Genomic DNA, 19,372 nt, shown 5'->3' with positions numbered 1-19,372 from the left:
GTTGCTTTGCCTTCCCAGCAATGGCAACCAGCAGACCTCCATGGCCCTGGATTAGTCGCAGAGTGAGCCCCTCGCCCTGGGAGTGTTTCTTTAGTACCAGTTCTCGGGTTTGCAGATGATGTGCTCTGCAACCCGACACAAAGGGAGGGGAGCTCTGGGAGACCAAGGAAGGCACCAGGCTCCATGGCTTTGATTCTGTCGGGAATGTCGATTGCCAGACAACTGTGGCTGTGCCCCTGTGCTTTGTCCCTGCCCAGCTCACTGGGCTCAGCAGCAGTTGGTACTGCCCACTCCTGCAGGAATGCTCTTTTCGGCCGAAGGGAGTGCCAGCCACAGCCCGATTCCTCCCCTCTCCCCACTGAGCCCCACAGTGGCTCCTCTGAGTTCTCCCTTCTTGAAGAGGCTGCTTCTTAAACTAATTAAAATTAATTGAAAACTCTCTTACCTAAACATCATGATTAATCAAGGCTTACCTACACTTGAGGGTTTCTTTCACGGTTTTTGGCTCCTCAAAACTTAATGTTAAATTCCATTTTTTTCTGATTGGTGGGGGATAGAAGGTGAGAAGATAGGAAAAAATTTAAAACAGATTATCTATCCTAAAATGTTCCCAAGGCTCTAAAATTAAACAATGCCCATTGTTCTTAATTTGCTAAAATATGTGCGTATTTAAAAAAACACACATAAATATAACAACAGAAAATAAAGTCTATTTATACAGAAATCTTAATGTGATTGTAACATTTATATTTACTACTAACAGGAGGACTTTTATTGAGACTGAGTAAGAGTGGTTAACAGGCCTTATTGAGTTAATTTGCATAAATTTTCTTTTTTTTTATTGGGGTGACACCGATTAACAAAATCATTGGGTTTCAGGTGCACAATTCCACATCATCTGTGCTTTGTATTGTGTGTTTACCACCCCAAATCAAGTCTCCTTGCATACATTTTCTAATTTAGTAAACTGGGGAGAAATCATCTTCATAGGTTTCTTGTCAGTTCATGTAGGTGGTTTTATTTTGGTGATAGCAAATTAGTCATTTGATTCCATCAAATTAGGCAAGATATTATCAATTAAAAAGGGAAAAAAAGATATGGTATTTGAGTTGACTGACTAAATCTGACTGTCCTAAACAGATTCCATAAAGATGTAGCTGAAGCATATTTATAAATTCAGTTTCATTCTTACGAGCCCTTATAAAATTTTCAATACCACTATTTTAAAATCTTATAATTTACATCCAAGTATACATATAATTTACTATCTGTAAGAACTCGACAGAGAGCAAGATTACTCCAAGGCATTACCTAGGGTGCAAATGCCATTCCTAAAAAGAGTAGGCGCTTTTCAGAGGTGAAATACCTTCTGTGGCTGTCACTAGTGAACTTGCCAGCATTTCCCGCCTCTTGCCCGAAAAGCACATGGTAAGGTTGCATTTCCCTGCTCCCAGGAAATTAGGAGTGGCCATGACTCACTGCTGGGTGGAGCTAGTGGGAGACTTGTCAGTGCTCCTTCCCTTGCTGCGGTTGTAGAGGGGGGTGCTCCATCAGCAGCTCCTGGGGTGTGACAGGAGAGGGCGCCCGGCCAACCTGGGATGGGCATGGAGCACAAGAGAGAAATGACCTGTGTTATATTAAAACCACTGAAGTTTCAGCGTTGTTATCACCAAGTAATCTTGCCTGTCCTAATAATATATCTTCCTTCCCTGGAAAAGAGAATCCCAGTGATGATTTTAAAAAAAAGAAAAAAACATACAGAGATGAAATGTGCTGGGTGTCACAGTAAAATTTATTTGTCTTTATGACTTACACATAGTAATTAAAAACACACAAAAAACCTGTCAAGATGGCTACATGTAGCTTTGGAAATGACTGGTCCCAGTTCAATCACGAAAATGTTTATTCAGCTTAGAATGAGTTTCTTTTTAATGGTTTTATTCTTTTTTCACTCCCCAAGGCTTGCACAGTTCAGTGCAAATGTTTTTGCTATTTTGTTATCATCAGGCACATGATGTTTACCAATTCCCAGGAAATAAATGAAATCAACAAAAATGTCCTGTGACAATTGAGCGTATTTTCACAGAAATAAATTTGATGAGCTTATTATAGTTTGACACAGTTCAGCTATCAGACCTACACATAACACATACAACAATATTAAGAAATTACATTTGTCTTAAGGATTTAAAATATTTACCGCACTTTTTCTGTGCAAGGATTCCATTGATTTCTTTGGTTTTAAACATTATAACTCTGTCTGACCTAAATATATATATTTCTATTTGTACCAAATATTAAGAATTAAAAAGTTAAAAATTTCAGGAGGTAAAAATGGAATTATTGCTTCAATATAAAAAATGCCTGGCCCATTTAGGTACTATTGTTATTATTGCTTTGCTTCTATTGGAAAACTATCCTGGAAATCAAGGAATGTACCCCATAGCTCCCTGCTTAGAGTATAATTTGGTTGAATATTATTATCTATTAATACTTCCCTACCTTCACCAAAGCTATCCGATCTTGTCCTTAAAAAAAAAAAAGTGAAATGCCATAAATAAATAAGTTTACCTAAGGGAATATAATAAATAGGCTACTAGATAAGAATAAAGAATGTAGTAACATAAAGCCCTTCAGTGCTGTATAATTAAACAATAGCTTTGGATTTTCAAGGTCTCTAAACCCAGCCTTCATTTTATAACAGTTTTAGTGCTGTTATGCAGCTGACAGATACAGAGAAGACTACATGTCTGCTGTTTTCATCGTTTAAAAATGAAAACAGAATGGGTACAGTTGTAAACTGTGCCTTTTGGAACGTTACCTGGGTAGATACTAATCAGTTTTTGACCATTGCCTAGTTGTAGAGCACAGATCTTAGGAATTAAAAAGAAATCATACTATTCCTTCAATTCTTAGTGGTTTCTTGGTCTCCAGAATAGTTATAGAAACAAACAGAGAAGAAACTAGACTCAGAAGTTTTGCTGCCTTCTTTTCTTCGCATCCATGGCGTCCAGAATGGGCTGCCGTTTCGCGGTGTATCTCTGGCGGAGCTCTTCAATTTCCCGCTCCATCATGGGGTCCAGGGCTTTCAACCGCGTCTGCAGTTCTTCTAAACTCAGGTTTTTTAACTGGACATAGGAAACAATGAAGATATGAATATAGTAAGATTTTCTACTAGAATATATTAAAATCTAATGAGTTTTAGCATAACTATCTCAGCAAACTCTTTACATTATCTTTGAAATATGATTCAATAATCACAACAGGAATTCTTTCCATGAAGAATCAAGGATCCACATCTTGCAAGAACCTCAAGGAATTTGCAACAGAATAATAAAAAAACACTGTTTTTAAAAAAGAGCAAATCAGAAAAATAACCTGGTAAATATATCTGTTTTAAAAAAGGCAGAAAGAGCCCTGACCGGTTTGGTTCAGTGGATAGAGTGTCAGCCTGCGGACTGAAGGGTTCCAGGTTCGATTCCGGTCAAGGGCATGTACCTTGGTTGCAGGCACATCCCCAGTAGGAGGTGTGCAGGAGGCAGCTGATCGATGTTTCTTTCTCATCGATGTTTCTAACTCTCTATCACTCTCCCTTCCTCTCTGTAAAAATCAATAAAATATATATTTAAAAAAAAAAGGCAGAAAGACAAATCCACCACTACCAACAAATAGACTTTCAGGTCATGCTCCATATAAATGCACTCTAATGGCTCACACCCTGGCCAGTACGGAGTGCAAAGACGATCATGAACACTTGCAGACACCACCCATTTAGGGATTGATGCAAGATTGTGACCAAATGGAATACAAGTTAAATTAACTGTCTATCCTGCATTTTACCAAAATGCTTAAATTTTAAGCACTCTGAAAGTTAATTTAAAAAAATTATTGATAATTTTATCCCAAGCATTTTTATAAAATAGGATTTTTAATTTATGATTCAAAAGATCCAAAATCTGCTCTTCCTGGATAGCTCAATTGGTTACCCAGCTGAGGTATGCCAAGACTGCGGGTTTGATCCCTGATCAGGGCACATACAAGAAACAACCAATGAACATGAATAAGTGGAACAACAAATTGATGTTTCTCTCTCTCTTCTCCCCCTCCCCCTCTCTAAAATCAATAAAAATAAAAAAAGAAATATCCCAACATGGTAAGTATGTAAGTTCTTACATGGGCCAATTTGAAAATGAAGTGCCTGTCAGATTTTCATTGTATATGTTATAGTTATAATAATAATATTTGACTAAATTAGTGATTTTCAACCTTTTCCATCTCATGTCACATATAAACTAATTACTAAAATTCTTCAGCACAGCAAAAAATATATTTTTCGCTAATCTGATAAAAAAATCGGTATAATTTTGATTTATTCACACTGAACGGCTATTGTTGTGTTGGTGGTTGTCTTTTTTTTATTTGACAATCTAACGGAAAAGAGGTCAGTGCTCCTGACTAAATAGGTATTGCATGTTTTAAAAATTCTTGTGGCACACCGGTTGAAAAGTTGCTGGACTAAATGATGTAGTTTGACTGTAATGGTTTAGTTTGATCATGACGGCCTCTGGGGACAACACTAGCACACGCTTTGCTGGTTTTCTGTGGAGCAGTAGGAGGGGTCTCACGTCACATGTGCATTGTGGATAAAATGTGTTCTATATCAGGATCTGTGGCATCCTAAACTTTATACATCAAAACAGTAAAAGATTATCTCCTGAGCACATCTTTTGGGGGTGTCGTCTCAGGGGTTATGAGATGCCCTGAGATAAATAACGGAACACTTGTGCTTTTATTTTATTAACATTTAAAAACATGTAAAACTTTCTGTTTTTTTTTTTTTTTTAAAGAAACTGACTCTTAAAGCAATGGTGGCAGGCAGGTGGTTTAAAAAATCTGTTCAACCATAATGATTTACAGAATGCTATTACATACTCAACATCCTGGTAGGTTCTAATACTATAGGGAAAGCAAATGAGTTCCAAACTATTTCCTTGCCTTAGGAAACTTACAAATTAGTTGGAAGGGAAGGGGAAGATTAGCAACTATAAACATTTAGGGATTGATGCAAGATCCTATAAAATTAAACCCTATTGTGTGTGGTACAAATTACAGTGAAAGCTTCTTAACTCAAGTCCAGGAATCAACTTCTCATGTGCAAAATCCTGCATGTTCACGTGTGTATTTTCCTGGGGAGAGCAACTGTAATTCTTATTTAATTTATATTTTTAAAGGGATACTTGGGTAGTATCTACTAGGAAAACTCTCTTTTTAAAAAATATTTCAAAAATTAATTTGTAGAGAAAGAGGAAGGGAGAGGGGGAGAAACATTGGCGTGAGAGCGAAACAGCGATCGGCTGCCTCCTGCATGCCCCAACTGGGGATTGAGCCTGGGCATGTGCCCTGGCCAGGAATGGAACCAGCAACCTTTCAGTACATGGGAGGATATCCAACCAACTGAGCCACAGCAGCCAGGATCATTTGATTCTTAGACAGATTCCCAACAAAGAGAAAAGAGCCTCGCTATAAATTCAATGGAGAGAAGGTTCTCTTTAGGGAGCAGGGACTGTGCTGGTCCCTGAACAAGAGTCAGGTGAGCAGGGGCCCTATCACGTTGAGAAGGACTACGGGCATCAGGGAACCTGGGCGGGTGGGGCCCTGAGAGCCAGGCACTGCAGGGACTGCACTTCTGGGAGCCTGGACCAACTCCGGAGCAGGAAAACGATGAGAGTCACCCAGACTTGGCCTTAAAATGATGAAACTCGCAGATTATTTTTTGTTTTAAGAAGATCACTATTTTTGGTTATTTTATGAGCCAAGCCAGACAACACTCTCATGACTTTACAGTCACATGTCAAATTATCCCCAAACAGCATTTTCCCTCTTGATCCTCCACTTTACTCACTATGTCTGGCACTAAGGGACTCTTCGTTCCAAAAATAAAATCCATTCTCAGGTGAAAAAGAGTCTTCACCACTGGAGATGCTGAAAAGAATGAGTTACAGGCTCTGAAGTAAATTCAAAAGAGGAGTTTCCAAATATGCAGGAATGGCAGTGTGCGGAAGGAAGCTCCAGGATGGAGACTGAAGTGGCCTCCTGGCTCTGGTGTGTGCGAAGTTCTGGTATGTGCAAAAGAGGCCGTTACCTTTTAGTCATCTATCACCCAAACAATGAGCTTATTATGTTCTACTATTGTATATGTTTCACATAATGCCTATTACATGCTTTCATTAATTTTGATACAAGTATTAGTCATGCATCTGTTATGGTCAGACTTATACTTCATCCTGTGGGGATAAAGAATAAGCCAACAGGAACCTCGAAACTTGCATACACAGGTGACGGTGAGGTGAAGGGCCAGGAATGACCACACACAGCCACGTTTCCCTGAGAGAGACATGCCAAGGTGCTGTCTACACAGATCCCATTCTACTTCGCCTCTATTTCAATTTCAGCCCATCGGTGAATTTCTATACAACATTCATATTTTACACAGCACAACCACATTATACAATTTAGTATTTGATTCTAGAGTCATGTATTATTTTATTATCGATTTTTATACACGAGTCTCATGTCTCTAATACCGATATTCTACAAAATATTTAAACTTTAGAGATTGTACACACACAACTAGAAACTACTCAACTATATTGCTAAACATCATGACAAGAAGGTTGGTAGATAAGTAGGAATACAGAATAAATGACTCAAAGGAATGGGTTACTCTAAGATTAGGAGAAATGACATCAGACAAAGTAAACAATTATCATTACTTAACAATTTTTTGCATTAAGATATTCTTGTAAATACCTTATACTAATTTTAGAGGGGCAAACTGCCAATAGTTTATAAAAATATTACAATAATAAATTGACTTCAGGGAAAGAAGCTACTTATAAGAAAAAACTTCCTCCTCTAACAGACCTATTTTTAATATGTAAACTTTGCAAAAAAAAAAACACAAAAACAGGTCTTTGATGTTGGAGAATTGGTAGGGAATTGGGTGTTCCACGTATGTAAATTCATGAAGTACCTAAATCTTAGTTCTTTAAGTGATAAAACTTTTGAACAGAAAGTCTTTATAAAGCATTTAATGGAATATGCTGCCTTCTAAGGCAGAGGATACAGGACCTAAGACACCCTTTCCTTGAGGATGATTATTACTATCGATTACTAACCTGTGCCAGGTAATCACGCTCTCTTTCCTTTTTGGCTTTTTATCTTCATTTAGGGGAAACCTGTCAGCTTCCTTTCATGGCCATCATTGGGCTTGTACCCTCTCTCTACTTCAAATTTGTTAATCTATTTGGACCCAGAAAACTGATTAAATAATCGTATAAGGCATTAGATTAAATAAGAACAAACAGATTCTGAGTGAAACCCGGAACCTGTTTAGGAAAGTTAGAGCATGGCTTTAGTGCTAAAGCTAGTGTTTTTGTTGATGTTTTCATAATCTGACTTCAAATTCATGGCTGTGTAAGGTTAAGGCTACAGGAAATCCAACGTCCACATAAGCTACATTTATAGCTGCTTTCAGCTGGACTCCCAGAGACCTTCAGGTGACTCGTTTATCAAGTATTTATTGGTATTTTCTATGGACCAAGCACCACCAATTCAGAGATGAATAAATCACTCTGCCTCCCACAGAGGGCTTGCAATCTAGCTGGCAAGACAGGCCCAGGAACAGCTGGTTCGCTGAAGAATGAGTAAGCTGAGATGAGAAACAGCAGAAGGCACACAAATGCCTGGCATCCTTGGATGTGGGAGGGATCCACAGGGCCAGAGGACGAGGCAGGAAGGGAGCGGGCAGAGTGCTGTGGGGCTTAGGCATGTTGCTGAAAACTTTCTGTTGACAGAAAAGAAATGCTAGATAATTCTGAGCACAAATGGTGACATGATCATACATGAATGAGCTTTAGAAAAATATCTCCAATGGCAGGTGTAGAACATAGATTGCCCTGGGGAAATGGAGGAAGAAAGACCCGTCAGCAGGTTAGAATTTACAGTCCAGTGAGAGTGGAGGCTGAGGCAGGAGAGTGGAAGATGGAGAAGAGGCGTTTGAGAGACTGAATGCAGAACTGATAGGGCTTTTGTTGACTGATCATGAAGGTTCGGAAAGAAGGAAGGGCTAAAAATGACCCCTGCTTCAAGGCTGGGTGATGGGGTAGATAGGGTAGTTAATGAAACTGATTTTAGTCCTGTTGTTTTGAGAGAGAAGCAACGCTTCAAGGTGGATATGTCAGTTATGGATTATAATTTGGGGGTTTGGAGCTCAGGGGAGAGATTCAAGCTAAAGACATCACCAGCATTTAGGATAAAACTGAAGCCCTGGATAAGGGTAAGATTTCCTGGAAAAGGTTTTCTCCCTGATCTTATGATCTGTCTATGGCATTCAACAGAAAATAATCCCCAAACCTTAGCATTTGTGGTCAGAGGCTTTTGTTAATAAAACAGAAATATCAGTAGATTTCTAAATAACTCTAAATTGTGGTGTTAACTAGATAAAAAAGAAAAAGAAGAAAAAGTGAGGTTAACTGGCAGCATTTTTCACTCTTTATAAGGTGGGTCTGAGTTTTGACTCCTGGTTAAACCCTAATAACATATACTTACCACTTTGTTTCTGTAGCCATCAAGCCTCTCACGGCCTGGAGATGGATTGGGGCAGGAAAGGCGGCAGAAGCAGCTTTTTGATCTTTTGGAAAACAGTGCTGCTCAATATGCTTTAGTAGTAAAAGGACTCATGGACCAGATAAAATTTTATGGAGACTCATAATGATAAACTGGCCCTATAACAGTGATGGCGAACCTTTTGAGCTCGGCGTGTCAGCATTTGGAAAAACCCTAACTTAACAATGGTGCCGTGTCACATATAGAAATTTTTTGATTTGCAACCACAGTAAAACAAAGACTCATATTTTTGATATTTATTTTATCTATTTAAATGCCATTTAACAAAGAAAAATCAACCAAAAAAATGAGTTCGCGTGTCACCTCTGACATGCGTGTCATAGGTTCGCCATCACTGCCCTATAATATCACATAAGCCACCATCGCCCTTCTAAAATGCTAATTCAAATTATAATAATTTCGAGGGCTAATAAGGATAGAAGGAAACGTTGAGCTTCCTGAATAAATATCCATATTGTTGTGAGAAAGTTTCCTTGACTAACATCAGGTTTCCTGAGCACCTTCATCAAAGTGGAGGGAGGCTGCTTCAAGTTGGTATGTGCGTGGAGCAACTTGACTTACATTTCTTATTGCTACTTAGGAAGCCATCTTTCTACAATACATGGAACACAACGCAGCTGTATTACCACAGCTCTAAGCCAGGTGTCTGATTCCAAAATAAATGTGAGAGCTTAGAATTTGGTAAATCGAGTCAGTGAAGAGAAGGTATTAGAGCATTCACACCTTGTGGTTTTTACTGTAAATGAACAAATGTACAAAAATGAATAACTCATCTGGAAAAGGATTTTATGTTTTAGGCTAATTTTATTTAATACAATTTTGTACTAAATTTAATGATAAAATAGAACTTGCACAATGAACAATGGCCTAATATTGTGCAAAAATTTGTGAAACAATCTTAACAAACATTAGGGACACGCAACTTGATTAATAAATGAGCTGACATGCAGTGACAGGAAGAACTTGAACACAAAGACAGAAGCAGGACCCACACCTTCTTCAAAAACACTCAAAGAAAAAAAGAGTTTCAATCATCAACAAATCAACAAATGAAAAGTGCTGGTGAGGATGCGGAGAAAAAGGAACCCTTGTGCACTGCTGGTGGGAATGCAGACTGGTGCAGCCAGTGTGGAGAACAGTTTGGAGTTTCCTCAAAAAATTAAAAATGGAACTCCCATTTGACCCAGTAATCCCACTTCTAGGAATATATCCCAAGAAATCAGAAACACCAATCACAAAGGATATATGCACCCCTATGTTCACAGCAGCACAATTCACCATAGCTAAGATTTGGAAACACCCTAAGTGCCCATCAGCAGATGAGTGGATTAAAAACTGTGCTACAGCTACACAATGGAATACTACGCTGCTGTAAAAAAGAAGGAACTCTTACCATTTGCAACAGCATGGATTTTATGTTTTTTATCTCTAGGATGGACCAAGAGAGCATTATGCTAAGTGAAATAAGCCAGTTGGAGAAAGATAAGTATCACACGATCTCACTCCTTTGTGGAATATAATGAACAACATAAACTGATTAACAAAAATAGAGCCAGAGACATAGAAGCATCGAACAGACTGTCCAATCTATGAGGAAAGGCGGGGGGTGAAGGGGTAAGAGATCAACCAAAGGACTTGTACGCATGCATATGAGCATAACCAATGGACACAGACGGAGGGGAGGGGAGTGGAGCGGGAGGAGGGGGGGGGAGGGAGGGAAGGAGGGGCTGAGGGCATGTGCTGGGGGGTGGGGGCAGCCAGCGAGAGGACAATGGGGAGAAAAGGAGACTTATGTAATACTTTAAACAATAAAGAATTTAAATTAAAAAAAAGACGAGTTTCAGAAGGATATTGTTTTATTACTGAGGAATTTTTTTCCTATTCACAAGAATTTTTGCCTTTTTTAGATATTTGAAATGTCAAATATCAGGGGTCGATACATATTTATAAAGGCAGAGAATAAAATCAACTCCATAAAAAGAGTTTAAACTGACATCAGATAATCTGAATCAGATGGACCTGAGAGAATACATTTTGAAATCTGGGATTATTAAAATGAACTGGGATTATCTGGGATTACCCAAAGCATTTGTTTAAAAGAAGCATAAACTATAAAGTTGGTTTATGAGTTAAACCTTTAGAATCTCATTACAAAAGAGAACATTAGAGATGTTCTATGCTATTTCCCAGTATTTTAGGTAAGGAGTTAAGAGGTGGCTTGCTCAAAGCTACACTCCGAGCTGGGACCTGCCCTCTAGGTCAACGCTTTTTTTTGTTATACCAAGTTTGACATTCTTTTTTTTTTTTTTTTTTTTTTTAATATTTTTTAAAATTGACTTTTAGGGAAAGGGAGGAGGGAGAGAAACATCAATGTGAGAGAGAAACATCAGTCAGCTGCCTCCTGTACGCCCCCTTACCGGGGATGGAGCCAGAAACCTGGGCGTGTGCCCTGATTGGGAATCGAACCAGCAACTGTTCAGTGCACAGGATGACGACAACCCACTGAGCACACGGCCAGGGCCCACGTTTGACATTCTGAATCTAGCACCATCAGAGAGTTTAAAGTGTTAAGTCACCACAAGTGACGGGTGTGCTGCTGAGATGTGCCTGGGGTCTTCAACCTGAGCAGAGAGGGTTTTAAGTATCAGCTATCACAGCCACAGTGAATGAAAAAACCCACATTTAGAGAGCAGTCTTCTAAAAAGGAATAAACTGCAGAAGCTCAACAAAAGGTAGAACTGCCATCTCCTTGAAGCGTAGGCTAGCTGGTAGACTAGGATCTCCTAGTTCTCATAAAAAGTTTGTTTAAAACAAATGAAAGACTTTATATAAACCCCCTAAACTTCTTAACAATAAAAATTAGATGGCATAATAATTAGATGTTCATAAGTTAAATGAAAGAGTTAGAAGTACTTTCAATAGAAGTCAATATTTTGCTTGAAAATTGGCTTTGGATCATGACTAACAGCTTGAATAAACAGCTCATTTTGTTAATGATAGCCCTGGATTATCACACTTCATCCAGAAAGTAAAATTACAAATCAATACCTAAAATATTATATTTCTCAATATCCCTTAAAAATCCAAGTAAAAGATATGCACGTTAATAACTTACTGGCTCTTGCATAAAAAAGCAACACAACTAATTCAATGACATAAAAAGTTAAGATGGGAAATAAGATTAAATCAAACCACTGATAATTCTGACAATTTAAACTTTTAATAAGTAGAATTATTTCTGAGCTTTGTGAGTATTGAAAGGCTGCTTATTACTGATCAGGAAGAGCTGTCAGTAAAACCAGGGCTTTCTGTATCCTACCCATTATAAAACCTAAACTATCACAGCAAATGATAAGAAGGAACCACTTTCTCAAATCATTTCATTTTAAGAGCTCTAGGGTAAAGCACTTAGATTTTTACATTATTTTCTTTTGTCAAAAATAGTCCTAATTATATGAGGGAAATTTTAAAAAGTTGTAATCTCAAAAATAGCACAAACAGTTATTAAATGCATAAATGTGACAACATTTCAAGACCTAGTATAATCAGTCTGTCAAAATAAATGAGACACCACCACAATGTAGCAAATGGTCTTAGATGTTAACGTTAACACAGTTAGTCAAATAGTCAATCAAGGAAATCCTGTACAAGGTTTGCTGTGTTTACTGGGAAAACAAACTCTTCTTAGCAACTGTTTAAATAAACCTCACAGATGCTACAGACCTTATTAGTGGCCTATGATTAAAAAAATGTGGATTGCTAATACTGTACCCTGACTCATCTATTTTCCCATCTGCTAGCAATTCCAACAATATGAAGTATCAACAGAATGGCTAACAACAATAATTTTCTATGGCAATTTTGATGCTGAACTGCCTATAGCACTTTGTAAAATTTACCAGTGCATGCCTCAGACTGTTTCGAGTTGTATGTGGCCTGGAGCGACATACTTCTTTTTCCCCTAGTATTCCGATTTAGCTCTTTTTTCACTGTGCTGAACAGAATCTGGTTTGGTTTTACAAAGTACCGTCCATGGAGGCCGCCACGCTCATTTTACTAACAATGAGAGTGGGAAATGCAACAAAGTACTAGCAAAATTCCATCCAGGTCCGCTGATTAGTTTAGATGTATATAAACAGGTAAGGGGCCTTTTGCCAAAAAGACTGAGCAGCAGGAATGGTAGGCAGTAAAGTAAGAAAATAAATGTAACATCAATACGTGAAGGCATTTCCTGATTTCACTTCTGCACTGAGAAGAATGCACTGAGGAGCTCTCAAGTCAGCGAACCTCCCATGACGCCCGCTTAAGAGAACCTGACACATACACTTACAGCATGTACTTATAAAAGGGTGGCAATTTCTGATACGTACACCCTATCTAATAAAGAGGGAATATGCTAATTGACCCTTAGGCTGTCGCAAAGATGGCGGCGCCCACAGCCAATAAGGAGGAAACACGCTAATTGACTGTCCCGCCCTCAAAGGTGGCGGCGCCCACAGCCAATAAGGAGGGAATATACTAATTGACTGCCCCGCCCTCAAAGACGGCAGTGCCCACAGCCACAAGATGGTGGCACCCAGTCCCCTCAGCCCCCCCAGCTGCCCAGGGCCGGCCTGAGGTGCAGGGAAGCCTTGGATGGCAGCTGCCCAGCCGCCCAGGGACTCCCGAGGCTCAGGTAACCAGGCCTGGCCGAGGCTGGCGTTGCCGGCAATGATAGCAGCAGCCTTACCCTGATCGCTGGGTCGTCTCCCGCCCCTGAGGGCTCCCGGACTGTGAGAGGGGGTAGGCGGGGCTGAGGGACCCCTCCTCCAGTGCATGAATTTTCATGCACTGGGCCTCTAGTTATATAATAAAGGCTGCACTCCTTATAAAATGTGCTCTTAAAAGTGGTGTTAATGTTGTCTACTGGCACAGCCTTCCTCCCAAAATAGACACTATTTCCCTATCTGGATGGAGTATTCCATATAGATCTGTTCTGAGCTGAGTGGCCCTATCTTCTGACTGAATTACTGTAACTATTTTGGGATTATAACTGGAAACTGCCACAAAGCATCTATTTTGGCTGTTTAACCTCAGAGCATCTACAGTAAATTTAAGACATTTAGATTCTACTTGCATTCCCAAAGAAAAGGGAGAAAAGCATTTCTTGTAGCTATTAATGGAAGAGAAAGGGAAAGTACTAACAATGGACCATTTACACTGTGTCACACACTGTCCTAGGTCCTGTGCTTTCTCACAGGATCCTAGCATCATGAAACCTTATGGGGCAGGCATTACCAACCCCACTTTATAGGTGAGGACACTCAGAGAGACCAAGCGACCTAGCCTTGGCCACATAGCTGGAGGTGTCTGGGCAGGCCCTCACAGACAACCTCAGTTCCACTAACATGAGTTTGGATTGGAGCCCCCTGGGAGCTGTTTCTTAGGTCTCCCAAGAAGTACAAAAGCACTTCAAAATTCAATTATCACATAAAAGTTTTTAACATTTTCTTTTAATAGATTAAAAACAGGGAAACCCTGCTTTAAGCACTCCCACCATGATGGAGTCGCACAGGGACACTCAGTTCTACAGCAATGATGTGTGATAACACATGCGAAGCGCTGACAAGCAGGGCCGCTGACCCAGCCTCGGTGCCCAGGGTTTTTGCTGTGGGTTAGCCACACAGGCATGCAACACGCGTGTGCCTTTCCTCAGCTACTCGGACACCAGCCCTCTTCTCCAAGAGCAAAAGCAGGTGTCTGCCTAAATCAGGATAAACATAGCTTCTCAAACTGGCACGGCATAGCCAACGTCCTCAAGTACACAAAACAACCTCAGAGGCCATCCCCCTTCCAGGAGCTGGCCAAGGCCAGTGCCGAAAAAGGCCTTCCTCTTGAACCACCCAGGTAACTGCTAAGTTACCCTTTCTTTTCACTCCCTTCTCTCATTTCAATTCCTCAGTTGTCACTTCCCTGCTCAAGTATAATATTTCTTTCTTTGCCTTGAAATCCTACTACTTCCTATCTACTCACGTACTTTATTCCATCATTCTTTCCTCTCTTCTCTCAAACTCTCCATCAAATCTAAGTATGCTTAATCTCTCCTATAAAAGAAAAAAAAAGCAAAAGCAAAGAAAAAGAATCCCACCCTTCCTCCCAGGTTGTACCTACCAAAGTATTTTACTTATAAGATATTAACGTTTTAGCTATAACTGGCCTCATGAAATAAGTATCTATGTTTATTAAGTATTTTTCTATTTAATCAGCTCTCGAGCAAAATAAACACATTTCTACAGAGTGCTTTGAAATAGATGCCAATAAAAAGAGACATGCCGTGACAAAACCAAGACATGTCCCCTTGGCATACAGGCGAGACTTTGCTGTGTCCAGCGGACTGCCCCACACTGGCCTGCTGTCAGGCCTAGGCCAGCAGATGGGCTACAAGCCGATGCATTAGCACAGTTACCTTGTCCTGGAGACTCTGAGCCACCATGTAAAAAAGGAATGGTGACATTCTCATTGCATTCCTCAATGGCAGTTGAACACTTATCCCCCTTTTATGCTTTTCAGTTTCTAGTAAGCAGTTTTGCCTGCTAAAACTATCAGGAAAAAGTCAATTCATGCATAAGCTCTACAACATTATAAACAGCTCTAAAATGCTAAGCCCAGAACATCAAAATCTGAGTAACCATAAACCAACTAGTAATTAAATCTTTCCAGCTGAATTAAGGGGCGATAGAGAAGTTCTATTAGTTTTGACTGATGTCTTATCTCAGTGACTCTGATGAACACTTTATTTAAATAATCTAAAACATTGATAAGGCCATAATCGAGAGATGAACAAATTCAGTGATTAGCTTTACAGACTTCATTTCTTTACAATTAACTACAGCAGGTCCTTGAGTAACATCACATTCAATGTCATTTGTTATAATATTGATGAGAAAAAAATGGATTCCTGGCCAAGGCCACTGTCTGTGTGGAGTTTGCACGTTCTCCCCATGTCTGTGGGTTTTCTCCGGGGACTCCAGTTTCCCCCCACATCCCAAAGATGTGCACATGTGCCCATGCTGTTGCGGTTCGAGTGAGTGGGTTGGGTGTGTTTGTGAGTGGCCCTGGGCTGGAAGGGCGTCTTGTCCCAGGTTGGTCGCCCCCCACCGCGCCCTGAGCTACAGGAATAGATTCTGGCCGCCCATGACCCTGAAGTGGAATAAGCAAGTTGGAAAAGAATTCTCTTACTTGTTTTTATTAATCAATTTATTAATCTTTCTTTTTCTTTCTTTCTTTCATTTTTTCGGTTAATTCTCACTCAAGGATATTTTCCCATTGATTTTTAGGGAGAGTGGAAGAGAGAGGGAAAGACAGAAACATTCATGTGAGAGAAACACATTCATTGATTGCCTTCTGCATGAGCCCTGACCATGGCTGGGGCTGGGGAGGTGCCTGCAACCAAGGTACGTGCCCTTGACGGGAATAGAATCTGGGACCTTTTGGTCCACAGGCTGACACTCTATCCACTGATCCAAACCGGCTAGGGCTTATTAATCTTTCTTAAATGTATGTAGCAACGTTAATTTCAATGTTTAATATTAGAAGTGTTTTGGGTCTTTATTTAGAAGTCTGGTGATGTTTTTATGACAAGAATTATGCTGTAGGAACTCAACTCTTATTATGTAGCTTCGCTATTGATGAACTAAAGTGAAGACTTGCTATATATGATTAGTTATTGAAGATCATAAGCACTAAAAACAAGTCCTCCAAATAATCTGTAACTAGCTTATTGGGCAGTCAAATCTCTGTGCAACTATTAATGAACTTAAAATAGTTTCATTTTTTTTCCAATCACACTTTTTCAGCCTGTGCTATGCCAAATTTCCATGACATGCCCCTGAAGGAATCTGGGGCCAATCTCCCTGATTTCTCATCACTTTCAGAAGTCCAGACCAATGAAAAACTCCAACCTCATATTAAATACAGCTCTCGTCCCGCACAGACACTGAGAGACCTGCAGTGGGAAGGGATAACGATGTATCCAGCACCTTCTCCCTCTCTTTTCAAGGTCCACTCCTCTGTGTTGGGAGCTGGGAAGGAGACAGGGGTCTTCTGTAAAGGGCTACTTGTCAGTGGGGGGATGTTCCCTGGTCTGGCTCTGGGTTGGCTGATACTGGCGGTTGTACAGAGAAGGGGTGTGTGCGGAGGTTTTCTGAAACGGTGGCTGGTACTATCCGGTGCCCGCCCTCCTGGAGAGCGGCAGAGTGTGGGTGGGGTACTGTCTCTCCGGCCTGGAAGCCCTGCTGGCAGCCTTATGATGTCTGACCTCCAATGTCAGAGCCACAGAGATGGCAGAGGTGGGTCTGCACACTCTCCAGGGCCACCAGGACCAAGGAAGGGGAGAAGTCCCCTCGTCTCCTCTCGCCTAGCATGCTGGGCCTACACCAGGTCCTTTGTTACGCTGCAGGCCTCAGCTCTATCTACAGAAGTCTCCTGTCTACAGAGCTCTTTGCGGAGAAGCCGAAATCTTCTATGTCACAATTAGATGACTATGGTAAATGAATGTTCCATAAAAACGTCTTTTAAAGTCCAAGAATGGCAGCAAATTAAATTTTTAAAAATTGGTTTTGGTGTCAACTAATTTAATAGAGAACAAGGCATCAACGATCTTTATCTGTAATACTACCTTGTAAAATGAGCGTATTCCCAAATGTTCCCAGAATTTTTTAGTGCTGAGCTGGACCAAGCTGCTCCCTCTCTCAGGGGCACTAAGACTTTTGGCTCGACCTTCCCCTGAGCCCAACACCTGCTTTCTCAGTGGGTTCGCTGCCAGTGTGGGCATGGAACAGAGGCAGAGAGCTGGGCCTGGGCCCGTGACAGAGGGGCTAATCTCACTCTGCATCTACTGGGAAGCCAGGAGATTGTGGTCACCAGTGGAAACTTAGGGATCAGAATTTGAGCTCTGGTTTTAATAATATACATTAATATGAAGTAGTCTGTTAGTAAACCTTTACATTTTATTTTTCAGGATGAAATTTCAGCTAAGCCTTAAAAAAAAAATCCAATTTTAATAAGATTAAAAAGAAAAATGCATCTTTAATTACTGACTAAATGAAAGACATACTGTTGGTTTACCTCCTGTGGAAAAGTAACAAAAAAGCTATGTGGCTGTTAAATTCAATGGGCTGGTGAGGAACTTTTCATAAGATGGTGTTAGCAAGTAACCAGCATAGGCTGCTATTCAGAGTAGCTAGCCACTGGATAATTACCCTAAAATTATTTTATAATAACATATAATATCATGTACCTCCCAATCCTGAGTAAATGACCGAACAGACCTTTGGCTAGTATCTAGTACCAATAGATGCTAGAATTCTCCAAAGCATTCTTAAACAAGAATATTGTGAGTGAAATTTCCTTTGCCTTATTAGAGTAAAGGTGCAATATTGCAAAGGATAAAGTGATTTTGAAAAATACTGCACGCAAAGAAATTACCTTCAAACGGACTCAGTGCAAGCAGGTCCCTATAGCACTGCCCATTTCTGGGTTCCCATGGCACCCAGCCTACCTTCAGTCAAGACCACCCACTGGAACCAACCCCTTCCTGCTGTCCTTCTTTCAACCAAAGTGCACAATCTTGTAACTGTCAGGTCCAACCCCAGCTCTGCGGCCACCAACCCACACTCTCTTCTGATCGCCCAGGCCTGAGCCCTGCTTCCTGCTCCCAGGCAGCACGTGCTCCCTGCCTCGTCTTACTCATGCACACTATAAGGCCTGCTAAGTAGACCACCTTCCCTCTCACAGACCACTGGATAGTCAGGACAGCCAGGTGTGCTGGGCCATGCTATCAAAAGAAGGGAGAGAAGACAAATACAGAAATTGTGTTTCCACTGGCTTCTCATGAGGGCAGATTTCCTAGGTGGTTTTGTGAGGTTATAGCAGTGGGCGTTTCCCCATCCTCTGGCAAATCTCTGCCTTGAGTGCTATTAAAAAACATACTACTTATTGATTCTTAAAAAGTGGTGGGTTTTTAACTTTGTAGAGTGACCAAACATTGAATAATTGGTAACTATTTTATGAAGATTCTTAAATCCCATTAAGAAATTAACTTAAAGAAAACTTGAGGGACAGAAGCAAAAGTGAAAGCAATAGGATGAAATAAAGTTAATCCTCCTAGATACACTGAACTGTAACCAAAGTGACTCTGGAATGGGCAGACTTCTGAAAAGGGCAGGGGGTGAAGGGAAACGCTTTATTGGTTTCAGGAGTCTAAGGTTTAAAAAGGAGGGGAACGGCCTCCAGCTGATGACTGGTCCCTGGGAAGGAAGGAGATGGCCACTATCAGACCAAGGGTATTTGGAACTGAGAAAACATGAGGCCACTGAGCTCCACCAATAGAATTAGTGGCTCCTCAACTCCTCTCAGAAGGGCAAGAGATCACTGCCTCTAAGAGAGGGCTGGGTCACCGGCTATCGAGCACCCTCTGGTGGTCAATTTGACATCACAGATTTTCTGCCTTTTAAGAGCAAGATACCTGCTTTCCTCAAAAAAAAAAAAAAAAAATTAGCACAGTATATTTCAAAACCTTTTTTAGTCAAGGAAGGAATCACCACTAGCAGTGCTGGGCTAAGGTAGGTGTAAATTCGACACTCCCAAAAGTAAGCCATTATAATGATTCAAAGAAAGGTACCTCTGAATGTGTTTATAATCCATG

General features: G+C 40.4%; 1 protein-coding gene across 1 annotated transcript in view; it reads right to left on the bottom strand.

Annotated features, from left to right (window-relative positions):
* Window positions 1–1,771: 1,771 nt before the first annotated feature.
* STK3 (serine/threonine kinase 3) overlaps window positions 1,772–19,372 on the bottom strand; it is a 210,217-nt gene continuing 192,616 nt past the window's right edge. Inside the window, exon 11 of the mRNA XM_070392037.1 lies at window positions 1,772–3,128. Coding sequence (XP_070248138.1) covers window positions 2,970–3,128 — 159 coding nt within the window. The 3' untranslated portion in view covers window positions 1,772–2,969. The remainder of the gene's footprint in view (window positions 3,129–19,372) is intronic.

This window comes from Myotis yumanensis, unplaced genomic scaffold, assembly GCF_028538775.1.
Source record: "Myotis yumanensis isolate MYYU_CA2020_CCGP unplaced genomic scaffold, mMyoYum1.0.hap1 SCAF_15, whole genome shotgun sequence".
Classification (NCBI taxonomy): domain Eukaryota; kingdom Metazoa; phylum Chordata; class Mammalia; order Chiroptera; family Vespertilionidae; genus Myotis; species Myotis yumanensis.
This window is presented reverse-complemented; position numbering and strand designations above follow the sequence as displayed.